The following is a 20,722-nucleotide window of genomic DNA, read 5'->3' on the forward strand; positions in this document are numbered from 1 at the left end:
CTGAATGAATCTCTAGGGGAATATCCGTAGACATTCCAGGAAAACTCTTGGAGAAGTCATGGGAGGAATTGATGAAGAACTTACATACTACAAAAAAACAGAAGAAACTTCTTGGGAAACCCTTGTTGGAATTCATAGACACTTTATTGAGAAATTTTAAGAAAAAAAAAATCTTGAAAAAACATCCTATAATAAAATTTATTGAGGGATTCTCTAAAAGTGTTCCTAGAGCAAACTTTTGACGTATTTCTGAATAAATTCCTGTAGAAATAGCTGGAGAAGCGCCTTGCTCAGCTTTTTTAAAGATCCCTAGAAAAAAAACTATGGAGATATTTCTAAAAGTATTCCTATTTAAATTACTATCATATTTTTCATAATTCTTTGAAAAATCCGTGTGGAAATTCTTAGATATATCCCATTAAAGAAGTCTTGGAGGAGTTTCTGTAGATTTTTTTTTAAATATCTGCTGGGAGCCCTGGGCAAGGTGCCTAAAGAATCCTTAGAAGAATTACTGAAGAAAACAATGGTGGAGTTTCTGAAAGAAACTCCTAATATTGACTTGAAAACCGAATTCCTGAAGTAATGCAGTGATAGTCATTCGTTTAGCCAAGGCCCAAAACATTCAAAAAAGTATCAGGAAACTCATACAAAAGATTTTTTGATATTTTTTTTTGTTGTAGGTAGTGATAGTATATCTAGTACTGTTTTAAAAAAAGGTGATACATCGCATATACTGAAACATAAACTAAGGTTAAAACCTTTCAAATATCATTTTTTGCCTAGACATTCGCTTAGCCGAGGTAAATGAAAATTTGGTTTTCAATAGACTTATTGCAATTTCGTGAGTATATTTCGAGCATATAGCCCAAGGCGTTTTGTATATGACGTGTAAGCGAGATATGTTATTTCTGCCAGAGAGCAATCTAGAAGATGTGATATTTGCAAGTGATACCATCATATTTCATCAAAACAATACTTAAATACGTGATTTTTTGAAGGATAGCGGCATTTTCTTCTGATAAAAACTTTGTTTTCTGTAGGTTTTCAAACTGCACTCGCTATGGTACTTTTATAAGAATCTTTTGAAACGCTTCAGATGCAAATTACTGCAAAAAATCACAGTTTTGGTACTTCCTAATATTAAGACATATTGAAAAGAAATGCATGTAAAATTAATATGGCAACACTTCCAAAACGATCAAATTTATGATATATGAGTCGTTCTGTAGGTCACCACACAAAATAATTGCGTTGGATATGTTTAAAAACTTGACCGTTTTTATCATGTAATTCTAAAAATTGTACAATTCTGCTAAATGAATGTCTAGCAAATTTTCTATTTGTCTTGTATTTCACGGCCAAAAAATTATAAATACATTGTTTCATCCCATTAGCTAATGCAAAATACTTAAAAGATCCTCCAAATATTAAAAAAAGAATATAATATTATTACAGTTGCGAAAAAAAACTATAAAAACATGCCTCGGCTAAACGAATGTCTACCACTCTATCTGAAGCAAACACATAATTTAGGAATCGATAAGAGTTTGATTCTTTCAATGCAACCACGAACAAATTTATGATGGAATCCCATAGATATTTTTCGAATAAAATTATATAAAAAAATATCCCAAAAACATTCTCAAGGAAACCTTGTGAAAAATTTAAAAAAAAGTGGATGATTTTTCAAAGAAATTTTTAGAAAAACACGGAACTTTAAATTTTCTGAAGGAATCCCTGAATGCATTTCTGAAGGAATCCATAGATGATTTTTTGAAAGAATTCTCGTTCGGCTATGGAAGAATTTATAAGGAAACCAATGGAAACTTTTCTTGAGGAATTCTTGGAGAAATTTGTGGTGAATACTCTAGAAGAAATTTTTGGAAAAAAAATCGTAAATTTTTGAAGCATTCCATGCAAGACGTGTTAAAAATATTCATGGAGCAATTTTGGAATGATCCAAGAAGGGTTTTCAACTATGCCGTTTCTAAAGAAATCCCTGGAAGAATTGATCTAGAAATTCTCATAGTAATCTCCAAAGGAATTCCAGGCAGAATTTCTTAAAAATTTCCTGGACGAATTTCTAAAACAAAACACTGCAGGATTTTTTGAAGAAATACCTGGAGGTCTAGTTATGGACATCCCTAAGCTCTACCCACGATCTACGGTCTCTACCATCGTGGACTAGATGCTGACCAGGCACTTAGCAAACCGCCATGAACACCAACACTTGGCTACAACGAACATCAACCCTTGGCGACAACGAACTTTGGACGACGAGCATACAGTTGCTGACAACGCAGTCAGCAATCCACCATGAGGACCGACCGTTGGCAACATCGAAGCCCCGAGCGACGCGTGTCAATGCCCCTGGAACGGCAACGGTCACCAATACTTCGATCGACGCAATCCAGGCCAACATCATCCGATGGCCTTTCGCTGATGCCAGCAAGATTCTCATCGAGCCCCACCGGAGGACGCAGGTGCGCCCTCAGCCCAGGTGGTCGAGGCCAGTCAGTTAGTAGGAAACCTTGAGTGCGAGCAGTTAGAAGTTCTAAGTGAAGTCTGATAGAAAAGTGTGGCCTTCAGCCGTAGGAAAGACTTATGTAGCAAGTGAAAAATGAATGATTAATAAAATTCGGGACTTAGTGTTCATAAGTGAAGAAAAAGATTTCTTTTTAAAAAGTCAGATGTGAAGTCCCGTACATTTGTGTTTATCTGTAGGAATCCATTGAACAATTTCAGAAGCTATCCACAGATGTTTTGTTTTAATGAATCCTTCAAGAAATTTTCGGAGAAAGCTCCCATTGAGTTTCTGAAAGAGTTTCAAAAGAAACTCACAGAGGAATTTCTGACGTAATCCACGCAAGGCCATCTAAAATATTATTTTGAAAAATATCGGAGAAATAGCTTGTGAGCTATCTGAATTGATTTCTGTTTGAAATTGGGGAAAATTTTCCGAATTAATCTCTGTTAGTTTTTATAACAGAGTCCATAGAAGAATTTCTTGGGGAATTTGTGGGGTAATCTTTGCATAAATTTCTGAAACACTTAAAATTTTATCATAGATTTTACCTCAAATATTCGTCAATTTAATAAATTTGTTTTGGTGTTCTTGCACCATCTGCAATACGCAATCTTCACAGCCAATCGCGTTCGGTAATGTTTACCAAAATCTGAACTGCTGAGCGTTCAGTTAAGGATTTTTGCCGAAATTGCAAAAAATACGAAATTTCGGTAAAATGTTATCGTTTATCTGTCAAGCTCTAACGAAGTTCGGTAAATGTTTCCGGAAAACAAAACTTAACAGTTGAGATTTCGGTCAACTATTACCGAAGTTGGTATTTTTTTCTAAGAGAGTTCTATGCCTTTAGTAACTCCTGCTAGCGAATCCACTCTGTATGACTTCCATGATGCCTCCTTTGGGTTCCCACAAATTCCTGAATGGATAAATCTTAGATTTTTAAGGGAATTGTTTAGAAAATCATTCAGAAAATCCTTTGGGGAATACAGGGGTTGCGTTCGTTAGGAGTTGATTCCTCTAAGAAATAGGAAATAAGAAATAGGAGTTCAGTCTGGAATCAAGGAAATTATTCTAGGGATTTTTTCGAGACTCCTAAAGGAATCCCAGAAGGAACTGAGGAATTCCATCAATACTGAAGGTTTCCCAAAAGGAACTCTAGGAGGACTTCTTGAAAGAACTTTCGCAAGGTTCCTAGAAAGAACTTCTGGGAGATTTGCACAATGAACTTTTAAATGGTTGCCACAAGGAACTCCTGGAGGACTTTCAGAAAGAACTACTGGAGGATTCCCAAAAACATGTCTGAAAGATAATAAGTTTCGGTAGGGCTCCCAGAAGGCTGGAGAATTGACAGAGAAACTTTTGTGGGGCTGTTCATAAAACACGTAGACCGAAATTTGACAATCTCAGACCCACCCCCCTTCTTCACAACTCGTAGACATTCGTCTAAATAAAACTTTTAAATTTTGTGTGGAGAGTAGAATTTTGCCACAACCATTGACTTAATCTGCAAAAACTCCCAGAGATTTTTTTGGATAAGTCCCAAAAGGCTGTCTTGCAAAAATATCAGAAGAAATTCTTCAAAGAATCTCAGAAGAGACTCCTGATGAAAACATAGAAAAACTTATGAACCTCAGAAAGAAATTCTGGGAGAACTCCAGAATGAACTCAGAATGAATATCAGAAAGATTTTCTGGATGGATTTCAGAAAATATTATTGAAAGAATCCCCGTTGCCAATTTTGAAGAATCGAAGCTTCTCCTGTAAGAATTTTATAACAAACATCTTGTTGTATCTAAAAGCAACTCTTGCAGTAATTCCAAGGGGATGGCTTGATCCAGGATAATTACGTTTACTGCTGAATACCTGAAACAATCGCTGAAGATACTCCAGAAGCAATTAAAAAGGGACATCTTGGTTATCCCGAAAAGTAACTGTCCTGGAGTGATTCCAGGAGTTGGAAACTCTTTCTACGAGGCAACCTACTACAAGAGCAATCCCAGGAAGAACTTCCTGAAAAAATCTCAAAGAAATTTTGAAGAAGTTCCAAGTGATTGCATTATAAAATCCTCTAAATTTTCTTAAAGTATCCCAGAAGAAACTTCTAAAGGAAACCGTGTTCTAGAGAAAATGTCGCGGTCCATGATTTCAGGGAAAAAGCATTTGTGTGATTATCGAGAAGACGAAAAATTAACATTTTAGTTATATGAAACATTTTACCAAATTTAAGAAGAGAAATACGAAAACTGATGTGGCAGATGCATCATGTAAAGTGGCGTACAGAATGTAAGCGTTGAAGTGTTTTCAACGCCATAAGCTAGATTAATTGGTCAATTAACCATTAAAATGCTTTCGAGTTTGCAACCCGAAAAGCAAACCAGCACTAATTCCCATCTTTACATCTCTCTCTCTCTCGCCCTCTTGTCCCAATATCCAGATGCGAAAACTGCGTGAGTCCGAATCGTCATGTAGCGGAACAATCAGCAAGAGCACCAGCCACAGTAGCATCCAGTCTGTCTGCGACGAGCCGGAACAGAACGCTGATGCTGACGCTGATCCGGTAGCAGCCCCGGCCAAGCAGCAGTCAACGACCCTCAACTCTAATCACAATCAATTACCAATCGCTCCTTCTTCGGAAACGACGACGCACTGCAACATTGGCGGTGACAGCAGCAGCAGTATAGACTGTCGTCACCCTACTAGTTATAATCCAGCAACGAAACTTGTTAATACATACACTAGCCCCTTAGGATTAGAAACGACGACGTGTGGCGATGATGACGGTGCATCTGAGGTAAGTTCCGGTCGTTGAGCTTCGCGTTTGTCACGAGTCGATTGACATAAGAGTCAATTATCTTCTATTAACTAGTTGCTTTTCAAACTATCCTTTATGTTAACCCTTACTGTTAATTTCTCTTCTTTACTTTGTATATTTCTCTTTATTTTATAACTTTGATTTTCTATATTCCTTTTACTATGTTCTTTCTTGTATCTTCTGCTTTCTATTTTCTTTCTTTAATATTCTTCTATGCTGTATTAAAAATCTCCTATTCGCTTTTTTCTGTGTTGTTTTGAATTTTCTGTTTTTTTTTTATTTTTATCTTATATTCAATATAAGCAATCTTATTTGTATTATCTTGTACTTTTGTGCTCTATTTTTTTCTTTCTTTTTATATCTTTTATCTTTCATGCCACATATTCCTATTATTTGGTGTCAAAAAATCTTGTGACATTCAACTCGATCAGTCAACTCAACGCTGCACCGTTTCAATTGCCTTCCTGTTTTTGTTTAGTAGGAAAAACCACGATTCTAATTCTTCCTCAATTTTCAGCCACACGAATCACGAACAATGGAAGCTCACAACCACGATTTGCATGCTTCTGCTAGATTAGTAAGCCACCTGAACGACGGAGACGTCCTCAGTCACGCCAGCCCCCCTAGTAGTAATAGCACCCACAGCAGCGAACCAAGTGTCGTAGTCCAAACCATGACCACAAACCCCCACACAACACCCCCCATGATGACAGCCGGTAGACAGTTGTCCTCCGTATCGGATGCCGATTCTGCCATATCATCGGCGCCGCCATCGCTTAGCCCGCAGCCCACCGGCTGTCCCAACTCGCCGGAAGTGTGGCGAGCACACATCCACCTTCAATCGGCGGCCGACGACCAAAACCATCTGCAATCGCTGCGGGACCAAAGTCAACTGAAGGAGATCAAACTGGAGCTGGATCGGATGCAGGCCAAGTACGATCTGCTCAGCGCGGACTACAGCAAGGCCAAGCAGCAGATCGACGATCTCGAGCGGGAGTTGATGGAGGTCAGTGTTAGTCCGGCTCAGCCGGAGACTCTCCACGGTTCAAGAGATGAGAGAGATTAATGATGTTTTGTTTTGCTTTTTAGGCGGCGCAAGCTCAGCAGGAGAGAGCCAAGTTCGCCGAACGGATTGACTATCTGGTACAGCGAGAGGAAAATCTGCTTCGAGAGAGTCACGAACTGCGCGAGCAGAATGAACTGCTCGAATTCCGGATCATCGAGCTGGAGGAGAGCCACGATAAGGTAAGTGGGGGTTACCTTTGTGGTTGGGGTAGCGGGAAAGAGTAATGGTTTGAGTTTTGGATGGAGTCGAGCACAGGGTAAGCTAACGCACTAAATGTCGATAAGTGGAGGCGCATGGTCATTGACGCAAGATGATCAGTTGCATTTTGGGAAATGCAGAAAACGGAGCTAAGAGTTATCAGTAAGTGTTGTAAGCAAAATGATTTTAACGAAGACTCTCTTTCAATATTTAAAAAATGTTTTTGAGAAGATTGCCTACAATAACTACACCAAATCAGCACAAAATGGCACAAATGTCTCAAATCGAGGATAACGTGCCTCTGCAGCCGGCCTTCTGATACACCAAATCAGCTGTTTCCTAAACTAGAAAGACATTCAGCAATATTCAGCAATAATTTATCACACCGGACATATCCTTACAAGCAACAAGATAAAAAGAACGTACAGGAGGGGATGGCCAAAATGCTTGGGATAAGCAACTTTTTTTCTTTCTCAAAAATGTTTAACATGCTGTAACTTTGCATAGAGTGCATCAAAAATTCTCAAATTTTGACTGTTTGTTCACCTATTATATGTGCATGATTGGTATAAATTTGAGCTCGATTGGTCAATCTTTCGCGAAGTTAGAATCGTTCTGGTAAAACACTATTTTTTAGACAACTTATTTTTGAACTGTCATAATCTCGGAAAACAGTGAACCGAATTTGATGAATTTTTTAACGTTCATCAACAATATAATTATACTTGATACGACGCTACGATTTCATCCATAACTTTTTTGAAAATTTCTTCTACAAATTCTTTGGAAATTCTTTAGGCAATTCCATCAGCTCTGTGAAATCCTTAGGAAAATCGCTCGTTCATTACTATGCGAATCGCTTCACCAATTTCTTCAGTTTTTTTCTTGTTTTTGGCGTATCGTCCCCACTTAGACAAAGCCTGCTTTTCAGTAGTGTTCTATCAGTACTTTTACAGTTTCTAACTAAGAGATTACTCTGCCAATAAGAATTTTGTATTCGTTTATCGTTAGTTCCTGAACCAATCAGCTACAGGGGATGGCCAAAATGTTTGGGATAGGTAACTTTTTTTCTCTCACAAAAAAAAATCAACATGCTGTAACTTTTCATAGAGTGCATCAAAAAATCTCAAATTTTGACTGTTTGTCAACCTACTATATGTGCATCATTGGTACAAATTTGGGCTCGTTTGATTAGTTTTTCGCGAAGTTAGAACCGTTCGGGTAAAACACTATTTTTCAGATAACTAATTTTTGAACTGTCATATCTCGGAAACCAGTGAACCGAATTGAATGAATTTTTTAACGTTTATCAACAATATATTGATACTTAATACGACCTTATAAAATGTAATATTTTCTCACGGCGAATTAAGTTATACCGGATTAAAACTTTTACCCATATAGAGGAAAATAAGTCAAATTTACAAAACCACACAAAAATTATTAAATGTGTTCTTCCTTCAATCTAAATAGGTTCTAATGTATCTAATTAGATATAATTTGAGAATAGGAGTGGAAAATCTTTGAATATCAACACTAAAATTTATTGACATTGATGTAAAAAAATTACATTTTTTCGAGAAAAATCCAAAAAGTGTCAATCCATAATAACTTTTTTCAACGTTTAAAAAGTACCTATGTTTTAATAGTTTGTTAAGCATTTACATATTGTTAGTGTACGTTCAAAATTTCATTCAATTCGGTTCACTGGTTTCCGAGATATGACAGCTCAAAAATGAGTTGTCTAAAAAATAGTGTTTTACCCGAACGGTTCTAACTTTGCGAAATATTAATCAATCGAGCCCAAATTTGTACCAATGATGCACATATAGTAGGTTGACAAACAGTCAAAATTTGAGATTTTTTGATGCGCTCTATGAAAAGTTATAGCATGTTGAACTTTTTTGTGAGAGAAAAAAAAGTTGCCTATCCCAAACATTTTGGCCATCCCCTGTATATGGACATTTCTTCATTTATATCATTGGAATCCCCTTGGACAATTCCCGCTAGAACTTTTTCGCCAATATTTGTGGAAACTTCTTTGTGCATGTATAAGGAAAATTGTTTAAAATTCAGTCAAAATTTATTTTTAAAATTGCTTCAACAACTCTCTAGTATCATCTGCAATCCTTTTGAGAATATTATGGGGTAAAACCTTTTGTTTAGAATCTGTTTCTTCAATGCGTTTACGGAAATGTCTTCATTTATGCCCAAGTAAATTCTATTTTCAATACCATTGAAGATTCTGTCGACAATTTTGATAAACATTACTTTATTTAAGATTTTTTTTTACGAATTGCCTGTGTGAGTTGTTCCGGATTATTGTTTTTATTATTTTGGCGATATCTTTGTACATTCCTACTGCCATTCAGAAATGCCCTTGAGAAATCTGCAGCCTATGACTCATTCCACGCACTTCTACATCGCGGTTTTTGATCTTCGTTGAACGATATTTTAATGCTCTAGCTATCGATTTTGATTATTTTTGCACCAAAATGAAGAGTATTTATATTATTCTTATAGTCCTTGAAACAATCAAAAATGTTTCGAGAAAGCAGCTAATTTCTTGGCGTTAAGTCATAATTTGTCATTTTTTGCGATGGTGTCCCGTTACGCGATATTTCTTGATATTTCTTGAAGCAAAAGTTCAATATTTATTTACAAAGTTTGAAATGAATCTTCTAATCAAATCTGATCGTTTGATATACTGGATGGCAAGTTTTCAACAACATAACCAATTTTGGAAGCAAAAGTTTGATTCTCGCGCAAAATGTAACGCATGGAATGCGTCATATTATTTGGAGATAGGGTCTGGGACCATTTGGGCAGGAGCACCTATTTTGGGCACTTGCTGCTATAACTCAGTCAATTTCAAATCGATTGACTTGAATTTTTGCACATGGCTAGACACTGTGCCTATCTGATCGTGTCTCAAAAATCGAGTCAATCAGTTCAAAATTGACTGAGTTATAGCAGCAAGTGCCCAAAATAGGTGCTCCTGCCCAAATGGTCCCAGACCCTACTTCCCGTATTTTTTGAAAAATTCTTTATCAATTTGTTAATTTATTCGGCAATGTTTCGGTTTTTTTTTTTCAAACCCTTTTTAGACGTTCCATAGGTGAGCTATGGTGAAAAATATTGATATTTTTCACAGCGAATTCTTTGGCAGCACTGCGGTAATTCTCATAGCAATTTTTGTTTTGTTTATTTCAGAACTTCCATCAAAATAACTTCTACGATTACTTTAGATATTTTCACGGCTTCTTTGGAAATGTGCAAAGTGTAAGAAAGCAAACTTTTACGAAAAACTTCTCTGACTTTTTCTGTGTGTTTTTTTTTGTGCATTCCTTTGGTAAATATTTTATTTTGTTAAACTTTTTTAAGAAATTCCTTCGGTCACTTCTACGTTGTTTTTAGTAATTTCTTTTTTTGAATTCCTTCAAAATATGTAATGAAATTTTCCGAAAATTCGTGCAGTGATTTCTTTGCTCAATCCTGTAGCTTTCTTCAAATTTTTCATCGATAGTTCCTAAATTTCTTAAATTATTTCATCGATAATTCCTATATGAAATCTTGCATAGTTTTCTTGGAAACTCCTTCGGATTTTTTTCAGTATTCTTTTATGAATTTCTTTGGAAATCCCTTCTGGATTTTTTTACGATTTCTCTTGGGAAGCCTCGATTTAAGTCTCAATTATTTCTTTGTAAATTCACCCTTTATTTTTTTGGCGATTTGTTAGGTTTTTTTTCGTCTTCATCTAAGAATTGTTTCGGAATTTGCTTCGGCAATTCATTCCAGAATTCTTCCAAAAATTGCATCAATAATTGTTTTAGGTATTTCCTCGTCAATTATCTTAAAAATTAATTTATTATAAAACTCCATTGTCGATTTTCGTTAGAAATACCTGAATGAATTTCCTCTAGTATTAATTTACTGCGACCATATCAGAAGTTTTTCTTAAGAATATGTCCATGAGCTATTCCAAGAATGTTTTCAAGACAACTTCTCCACATTGCTAATATGTAAGCACGTGCTATTTCAAATATAGACATTTTGTGGTAGTTTTCCAATGGGAGTTTACTTTTATGTTCTGTTGGAATTTTTTTAATTCTTTTCAGTAGTTTTTTTTTATAATGTTTAAAAAAAAATGACGAGGCACTTGACATTCTTTTAATTCCCTGAAATCGATTAGAAATGTCTTCAAAAGTTTTGTTCTGGAATATTTCTAGCATAATAGCTAGTGCTCAGCTAAAACTTGTATACTGGTCTCCAGTTTGCCTAGTGGTTAAGGCTATGGATCGCCAATACGGAGACGACGAGTTCGATTCCCGTTCCAGTCGAGAAAATTTTCTCGACTCCCTGGGCATAGTGTATCATTGTACTTGCCTCACAATACACAAATTCATGCAATGGCAGGCAAAGAAAGCCCTTCAATTAATATCTGTGGAAGTGCTCAAAGAACACTTAGTTGAAGCGAGGCAGGCCATGTTCCAGTGGGGACGTAGAGCCATAAAGAACAAGAAGAAGATTTCTCACATTATATCTCACATTTTCTAACGCACCGTTTTTCAATGGTTGTTCAATCATAATCAACATCGGGATGCGTTTTCAGCCAAATCTGTTTAACGGTTCATTCGGGACAGACTTGTTAGAATCCCAAATGGCCGCCACAATGGTCGACTTTGACACCTACTCACGATTTCGAGCGCACAAATCTCTTCGTAAACAAAACCAGTGCATCTGATCTTCGTATTTTAAGCTTATTACAAGTGAGCAAGAACAGAATAATAAAATGCACTGTTGTTTGAAGCTTGTTTTTTTGAGATTTGTGCGTCTGAAGTTGTGATGCACTGTTCAAGCGGGATTTCAAGACGTTTGTCCTTAAAACGGTGCTCTAGAAAATGTTAACTATGCACTCCAAATACCTTGACTTGAAATCGTTCCTGCGACCATTGATTAACCCTTCAGGACATGGAAATGCCGTTAAAAAATCAACGGCAAACTATTTGTGAAATATTAATGGAATTTCTTTGGAAAAACTTTCAGACATTTGGTTATTTATTCAGCAATTTTTCGGTTATTTATATCTATATTCATTTGGAAGTTCATTTAGTAAGCTTTTCTGCAATATCTCCGATTTTTTTCATCTTAGCGAATTCTACGAGAATACTGCAGAAATTCCACTAACATTAATTTCGACGATTAATTGAGTACATTCACGGCATTTTTGGGATTCTTCCAGTATTTCCGGTATTCTGAAGCAATTTCTTTAAAACTGTGTTTGAAAATTTGTCTATGAATCTTGTGTGAATGCTTACAGAATATTCTTTGGATATTACTTCGGACTTTCTCAGTGTTTTGGAAAATGTTTTATTTTTCAAAACTTTTTAAGAAATGGCTTTGGTCATTTCTATGATGTTTTTTTTTGCATTATACTTAGGAAATGTAAATTGAAAATGTCTTCGATATTTAGTTTAAAGAATGCCCTGACAAATTCCATTATTAATTCTTCTAGGAAGCTTCCGGTTCAAAATAATTTTATTAAAGAAAAAAAATGGGATTTTATTCGGAATTTTTATAAATTTCTTTGAAAAATAGTTCGATAATTCATTAGTAAATTTCATAGGAATTTTCTTCTGCAATTTTGGCTGGGAATGCTTCCTACTTATTTGGATTTTTTTTCGTATCGTAATCCGTTTTTTTTGTACCTAACATTAATCAGAATTTCTTGAATAATTCTCTTGTTAAAGCAAACGTTACATGTTCTATATTTTTAAAACAAGCACTGATTCTCTGAGTATGTGTTAATTTTTTTTTTGGTTTTATTAATATGTATTTTAACTTAAATGCTAATTCTACACTCCGTATGTGTTAAGCTTTTCGAAAAAGTATTGTATTGTGAAACTTTAAAACATGTTTGGATCATTTTTTTTTATTTTGCTGATATGGGGTTGTCCAAATTCTTACAAATTATGTACATTTTAAGTTATTTTGGCATTACAATCCACCAAACCGCGAATAACACCTAAAAGTAGGCAATGGCTTAATTGTTGCTGGGTAAATAAGTACAGAAATACCTATATGAAATGTTGGAGACAGTTTCTGTGGGAGTAATATAAAAATACATGAAAAACGCTTTTGTTGAGAAATGTATTAAAAAAAGAAAATCCAGATGCAATGCCTAGTTCGCACTTCCCATGGAGTTTCAAAAAGAATTTCCATGTGGGATTCTAAAATAAACATTCTCAAGCAGTTTCGAGAGAAAATCTTGGAATTTATTCCAAAAATTTCCGTCGATCTTTCAGGCTAAGCTGTTTGAGGAGTTTCCACAAGGTTTTTTTTTCGAGAAATTCCTAACAGAAATAAGTTTACGATTTCCGCCGGGACTTTGCTCAAGGAATTCATAGCCGCAGGTGAACTGACGTTTCTAAACTACCAAGAGCTTCTGCAAAAAACATTTGACCATACCTTTTAGAAATTTATTCTGCAATTTATTGTTCAATTTGGTTGAAAATTTTCCAACATTCCAAGACATTCAAAGTTGTCTTCTTGGAATGATAAATACCAGGGATGCCATATATACTATTCAGATTTATCTGTTTTATACAGATTTTAGAGCATCCGTACATATTTCGTTTCATATGAAACACAGATTTATGAGCTATAGGTGCTGATTTATTTTTATATGGGATACAAATTTTTCACCCAAATTTTGTATGGAATACAAATTTTTGAAAAAAAACGATACAGATTTTTCAAAAACTCATCTGGTATCCCTAAGATTATTTCATATTTATCAAATATCTTCCAATAATATTCAAAAGAAGAGGTTGAAAACAATAAAATAAAAAAATTTTTGAGAATTGAAAATCATATGCTTTTCTAGATTCAAATGACACAAAAAGAAAAAACCTCCAAGTTTGAGCTAAAAATATTGCCAAAAAGTTGCTTTAACTTTTAGTGTCTTAGCTTTCTCAATTTTCATTTTTTTGCATGAATCTCTTTGAAATTTATTTTTGAATAAACTTGCAGCAAATAAAGTTTTCCCAGAATCATACTAAATAGGTATGACTTTTTGAAATACCTATCTTGTGTTTTTTTTATTTTATTTTTTACTTCAACCTAAGAATCCGATAGCATTTTAACTAATTGACTCATTTCAAATCGTTTAGCATGCTTTTGCAGATATTTTTGTTGTTTTAATATGACCTTAACAAACAATTCCAGGCCCCTCATTTGTTTTGATATTTTAATTAAGCCTTCCTTCGGTATTGCCGCCCGTGAAAATTCTATCCGTAAATTATTTTCAAAACCTTTTTTTCTGCTATTGCTTGAAACTTTTTGGTAATTTATTTCTATCCCTCTAGAAGTTCCTTGGATGAGTTTTTCTGTAGCATCTTTGCATTTTTCTCGGTGAATTGAATGCGTCAGAAGTGCCATTGTATATTCTCATGGGATTTTTTTTTCATTCAAGAGTTCCATTGAAATAAACTTCTACGATTATTTTAAATTTTCCAAGATTTTTTTTGAAATTCCTCAATTAATTTCAGAATCTCCTTAGGCAACTTATTTGAATTTTTGTTTAGAAAATACTTAGGAATTTGGGCAATGGCTTTTAATTTTATTCAGAAAATGCTGAGAATTTTGTTCGATAAATCTTTTGCGAATTCTTTCAGCAATGTCTTTGGGAAGGACTTTAACATTTTTAATTTTTTGCGCATTATTCCATTAAACAACTTTTGAATTTTGTTTTAAATCTCAAAAAGGAAATTATTTAGCATCTTCTGTGTTGTTTTAGTATTTTATTTCACATTTGCTTTTAAAATATAATTTGAAAATCTTTGCCAAACTCGTTCAGTTATAGGTTTTAACCTTCAACAACTCCTCCTATTTCTTTGGAAGCCTCGACTGAAATCGCATCAATTAAGAAAAACATTTCTGGAAGTTTATGAATTTATTTGGAGATTCATTCGGTAATCCCTTTGATAGTTTATGAAAGTTTAATTAGTAGTTTCTTTGACAATTCCTTCGGGAAAAGCTTCGAAAATTGTTATGGAAATTCATCTTATAATTTCTTTTAGACTTCCTTGGAAAATTTTCTTTTGAAACTTCTTTTGCTGGGAATGCTTTTTGCCTTCATTTGAGTATTATTTCGGCACATGCTTTGGAAATTCTTTCGGCAGTCTCTTTAATCCTGGAGCGATCGCGCTGTTGTATTTTGTACAACACGTTAAAAAAAGGTAGTCAATCACGCGAGATACGGAAGAATAAGACTTTTTTTGTGTTAATTTTTCTTGGAATTCTTATGATAATTATTTTTGAAATTACATAACGTCCTTTAGCAATGCCATTGTTTACAGTCTTGGAAAATCCATGAGCAATTTTTAAGGAAATAATTTGGGAGGTTTACCAGATTTTCTCGAGTTTTAACTAATTTTCTCTAAGAACTTCATCATCGAATTTAATTAGAAACGCCTGATTGAAATTTCACAGGTCACAAGCTTCTCCAATGATGCTTTTAAGGCATTTCTCGAAATTTTTTAATGTATGTTCAGCTTCATTCACGTGCTTTTTCAAAAATTGGTTTTCGTCTTATGTACTATGATTTTTTTCTAAAATTTATTTTAACCCAGTCAGCCAGTGATCGTATAAGATGTCGAATAAGATGTTAATGTGGAGGCGATATGCGTACATTTTACATGTGCCTAAATGGAGGCCTGTACGCATGGCCTCCACTTTATCATCTTATGAAACATCCTTTACGATTACTGGTTGTCTGGGAATGTCTTCTCATATTAAATCTATTCCAAGATAGTTGTTGGAATTATAAAAAAATCTTATCAGGAGTTTGCTTCTTATAATTTTTTGATTAATACGAGATACTTTTTGACATTTTTTTTTATAGCATAATACCTTCAGGTCTTACTCTCGCTAAAGTTTGATGTCTCTGCAGGATTTACAGGTGTTGGAGTTTCTGGAGTATATTCTTGGAAAGAGTTTCATGTACTTTCGTAGAAAGTCGTATGTAAGGAAATCCTAAAGTAATTTGATATGATATTTCTTAGTATTTTTCATGATAAAATAGAATCAGAGCGATTGTACGTCATTTCCCGGAAAACCATTTCCCGGAAACCCGTTTCCCGGAAAGCCATTTCCCGGAATGTACCATTTCCCGGAAAACCATTTCCCGGAATGAACCATTTCCCGGAAAACCATTTCCCGGAAAGACCATTTCCCGGAAAACATATTCAATATCAAAAAACAACATTTCTATTATTTTCATTATTTTGTAAATATTTTTTTTTGCATAAAAATAATAAAATTATTATCTCAATTTGTACTAGTTTTTTTTATGACGAGTATTATGAATAATTGAAAGCTCTAAATTACGGTATGCCTCCACAGCTAATCGGAGGGACAAGAACATTGCCATTGTCTCTTTTCCAGTTTTTGATCTTACGAATATCAAAGACTCTTTGTTGGTAGCCTACATACCAAAAATCGATTGAGGGTTTCAGCAAAATTTTGCTGAATTTTGCCGAGCTGAAAGTTTCAGCAAAATTTTTGCTGAAATTCAGCAAAATTTGCTGAATTGTTCAGTAAACTCTGCTGATCACCAGTAACGTTTTGCTGAAATTCAGGAACTTTTCTGAAAGTTCAGCCAAAAATTTTGCTGGACCCTTCAGCTCGGCAAAATTCAGCAAAGTATTGCTGAAAGCGTTTGGTGTGTAAGTATTTGTCAAAAGTATTGCGTTCCTCTTCTTTGAAAACTAAAGTTTGTTTCAAATAACTATTATAGCAGTATAACTTTAAAGAACAGCTTATGTTTAAAAGAAGGGACAATATTCGTTCAAATAGTTAGCAGTTTGATCTCGATTAACACGAAAGAACGGTATATGTGTAAAAGAAGGGAATATATCATATGGAAATATTGCTAGCTTAATGCCAACAACTATTCTAACTGTGTAACTAGAAAGAACAGCCAATGTTTAAAAGAAGGAACAATATTCAATGAAAACATGGACAGGTTAATGTCGACAACTATTTTGAAAGATAACTCGGAAGAACAGCCTAGGTGTAAAAGAAGGAAAAATATCGATTCCCAAGTAACAAAATTAATTTTATGATGCTTTTGAAGAATTCTTCAACACCTGTTCTTTAAAACTGAATATAAACCCAATTGCTCTGCAACACTACATCAACTCAATCATAAACCCGCCATAAGACCAAAGAGGCCCATCCTATGGTAATCTTGGAGAGTTGATTATAAGATTTTCTTAAAACCTGTTGTACTTCACAAGATGTCTTCAAGGCGAATTGATCTCTGCTTGCAGATCACTTCAAGTGCACGATAAAACGATCATAAAATTGTCTGTTTCTGTTGCTGCTGCACTGCTGCAGCTTTCATGATGGATGATTCGTTCATTTGAGTCGGTAAAAACATCATGAAAATGATACAATATTATTATTGGGATTATTTTTTAACACAAATTGGAAATATTTCCCTATTATAACTAGGTTGTCCACTGCCAAGCAAAAATCATCGTATATATGTTGCATGATACTTCCAAAAATTGCAACGCGCTGCGATAATAATGGAGTAATAAAATAATGAAAACTATTATTTTAGGTCAGATGAGCAATATTAATGAGTTTTCTCAACATGGCTTCCGTCGAAATCGCCAAAGACGTCCATAATTATCGGTGGTTTTATTCAACATCACCATAAGATTGTCTCAAATAACTTTCAACTTACGCAAGAGTGAAAAGGGTAACTCAAGAATACTCTGATTTATAACGTTCTCAATGCAGCCTGGTTGATCTCCACCAAGAACGCCAAAAAACCGATATAAATTTATTTCACCTTATGCAAGGGTAACAAGTGTTACTCAAGAGTAGTTCGATTTATGACGCTCTTGAAGCGGATTTATGCAAACTCCGCCGAGAACGTCATGAATCTTGTGTATCAAATTGTAAATAAACAAATTTATTGCATCGCAATGCGATGATTTGTTTAAAACTATGAGGTGGTCATTAAAGTTCGATAAATTGCATTAGCAGCCCGGTACCGCTGCCATCCGGAGCACCCCGGGAACCGGTCCTAATGCTGTGCAGTGTCAGATTCCTCCGGTCGGCGTTTCCCACAGGTAAGTAGTTGTTGATTTTCATGGTCTGCAGCAAAACGAATTCATCATCTATTGCATCTGCATGGGAATCGACGTTCTGGTTTATCAAACAAACCTCGTTTCGGATGCTGAAACTGGAGGAGTTTGACACTGCGCCGCGACAGAGGTGGTTTTCTAAACGGGTGTTCTTGTTTGGCAGCAATAATCAATTGATCACAATCAGATTCTGATGCTTAAGTTTTTTTTATTTTTCATCTACAAATCTGTTCTCACTCAAGAACAGTTACTCTTGCTCAAGAACGGTTAACTGAAGATAACTTCAAGAACCTTTTAAAACTGACATTAAGGTCAACCGTTCTTATTTTGTTTGTGGTTTTATGCGCTGAACCCCAAGTATTCTTGGAGATGTTTTTAAAACCACACATTGCTGAAGAATAGTTGCGCTCAACAGAAACTCTTATTAAATCAATCAGACTACGCAATGCTTTCATAAAACTATCATAAAAATAAATAAAACCAGATAGAATCAAAATTGTTACTTGGGTTGTGTAACATTTCGCCGAAAACCATTACGCGGAATTCTTATTCGCGGTAGAACATTTCGGAAAATCGTTTTGCGGAAAATCGTTAATATGATACAAAAGTTTAACTGATCGAGAGACTACATCATGATAAGATCTAAGATTCAAAACTCAAAACAGCAAATGAAGTATGGAATGTTTCATATCAACAATTAAATTTTTGTAAGAATATACTTCGAAAGAACAGCTTATGTATGAAAGAAGGAAAAATCTTCGATAATATTAATTCAGCAGTTGTTATTTTAAAATCAGCATAACGCATACTATTTATCAAAGAACAGCCTTTGTTGAGAAGAAAAAGATGAGAAAGATGAGAAAAAGAGATGAAAAGCATATCTGTGAAAAAAAACAGCGTATGATTGATAGGTAGGAAATCCACTGATACAAAAATGAGACTTGTTTTGATTTCTGTTATAACAGTACAAGCTAGTTGGAACATCAAAAAGAAGAGAAAGCCGATCAAGTTATCCCTAAGGAGTGTTACTTGACTTAAGGGTTACGCGGTCGGGTCACGTGGTTTACAAAAAGCAACATTTTAACATATAATGCTTTCAGTCAATAACGGCGGACGTGTAGAAGCTGAGCAGTAGGCTCAGTGCGAAAATATGATGCTGGGAGAATAGGCTCAATTGACATGAGGCGATTAATCACTGGGCTGAATAGGTGTTAGACCAATTGGATTGAAAGATCTGCCTATTATTGAAAGAAAGAAAAATCTCATAAGAATGAGTTAGTTGCTGGTTTACTAAATAATACTTTAGCACTGCAACTTATAAGTTAACAACTTATTCTTTAAAGAAGAAAAAAAATTTAAATGTAGATATCAGTTTGGTCCCCAACAAGTGTTATTTGAAAGGAGACCACATTAAAAAAGAAGGACAAACCTCCTACGGAGTTAGCAGTGGACCACCAATAAACAACATAACTAGGGACAATGGAAATTCGCGGCAATTTTTTTTAAATTTCGTGGACTGGTATTGTGAATTTCGCGGTCGCATATTTTTGACTGTTTTGATGAAGAAAACTCCAAATTTGCATGTTCTATGAATCTTTTTTTTTTTTTTTTTGATTTGTGAGGTGTTATAATAAATTCACCGAAAAAAGTAACAAGTTTCTTAAAAAGTATAAAATAAGCAAATATTTCAAATATAATAAACTCGTAAATAACTTTACACTGTCAAACATTATCTGACAATTAATGCTAAAGTATTTGTAATTGATATAAATTTGTTGAGTATTTAAACAATTTTTCCAAATTTCGCGGCCATAGCCCGATTTTGTGGATGTCGCGGCTTCCGCGAAATCGTGAATTTTCATTGTCCCTAAACATAACTGTGCAACTCGAAAAAAAAACTCGATTCAGAGAATGATACATAGCTGAAGGTAGGGTCAGCAGTCTGGCCACCAAAAACACACTAATAGTGTTACTCTAAAGAACAGCCCATTATTAATAGAAGGAAAAATGTTCATTTGATTAGCAGTTTGGTCGCTGGCAAAAATTTTTTTTTCAACAGTGTAACTTGAAAGAACAGCCTATTATCAAAAGAAGGTGAAATCTTCTATAGAGTGCCGGATACCATCGCCGCAAACTGAACAATACATATACAGTCTTTGACGATGAAGACAAATGATGGAACATTTAGCAATTCGGTATTTTGCTGGAAAGAACAGCCTTATTTGAAAGAAGGAAGAATCTCTGATGGAGTTACCAATATAAGCGCTTAAAAGTACAATATATGTATCAACTAAGTATTTCTAGATGATCTCAAAAAAGAGTATATGGTGTATAATTCCAGGAACAGTTTCAAATGGACATTTAGTTCTGAATTTTTGCTGGATAAGGACCAGAATAAATTTCATTTTTTGACTCGTCCAAGGGGGAGGGATAGTAAATAAGAGATAAATTGAGTGAAAAAATATCCTAAGAATTAGGCAAAATGATAAAACTCATCGGATTTGCTAAGAAATTTTCTGGGTGACACAGATTTGGCCTTAAAGTTTTCAAATGTTGTTGTTAAATTATTGCTGACCCCCCTCAAAATTTCATAATCTGACATTCTCAAATCTGGGTGGATTAGGGTGATATAAAAGAAAACCAAAATTTCATACAGCATAAACGAGAACAGAAATACGAAATAAGACAAAAAATTCCTGTAGATCCTGTAGAAATTGTAGGAAAAATACCTGGAAAATAGCTTCTGTTGAGAAATTTCTTTAGAAAATACCAGAGGCAATTCCAGGTTCATTTTTCTTCTGAAATTTCAAAAAGAAGCTTCATGTGGGATTTTTCAAGTAATGTCAGTAAGACAACTTGGAGTTTTCTTCAAAAAATTCCGATCTCATGCAAAAAGTGTGTCATAGGGGGAAATTGGACAATTGAGTTGAAAATGGATTTTGCGTGACGTAATATGTGAA

General features: G+C 34.7%; 1 protein-coding gene across 2 annotated transcripts in view; it reads left to right on the forward strand.

The window, feature by feature from the left end:
• LOC109422692 (putative leucine-rich repeat-containing protein DDB_G0290503) overlaps positions 1–20,722 on the forward strand; it is a 673,760-nt gene that overhangs the window by 564,308 nt on the left and 88,730 nt on the right. For both annotated transcript variants that reach the window (XR_009999366.1, XM_062860463.1), the window contains exons 6-8: positions 4,959–5,315; positions 5,854–6,342; positions 6,426–6,581. Coding sequence is in view for 1 of the 2 variants with exons in the window: in XM_062860463.1 (XP_062716447.1) it covers positions 4,959–5,315; positions 5,854–6,342; positions 6,426–6,581 (1,002 nt within the window). In the remaining variant the exon portion in view is untranslated. The remainder of the gene's footprint in view (positions 1–4,958; positions 5,316–5,853; positions 6,343–6,425; positions 6,582–20,722) is intronic.

This window comes from Aedes albopictus, chromosome 3, assembly GCF_035046485.1.
Source record: "Aedes albopictus strain Foshan chromosome 3, AalbF5, whole genome shotgun sequence".
NCBI lineage: Eukaryota > Metazoa > Arthropoda > Insecta > Diptera > Culicidae > Aedes > Aedes albopictus.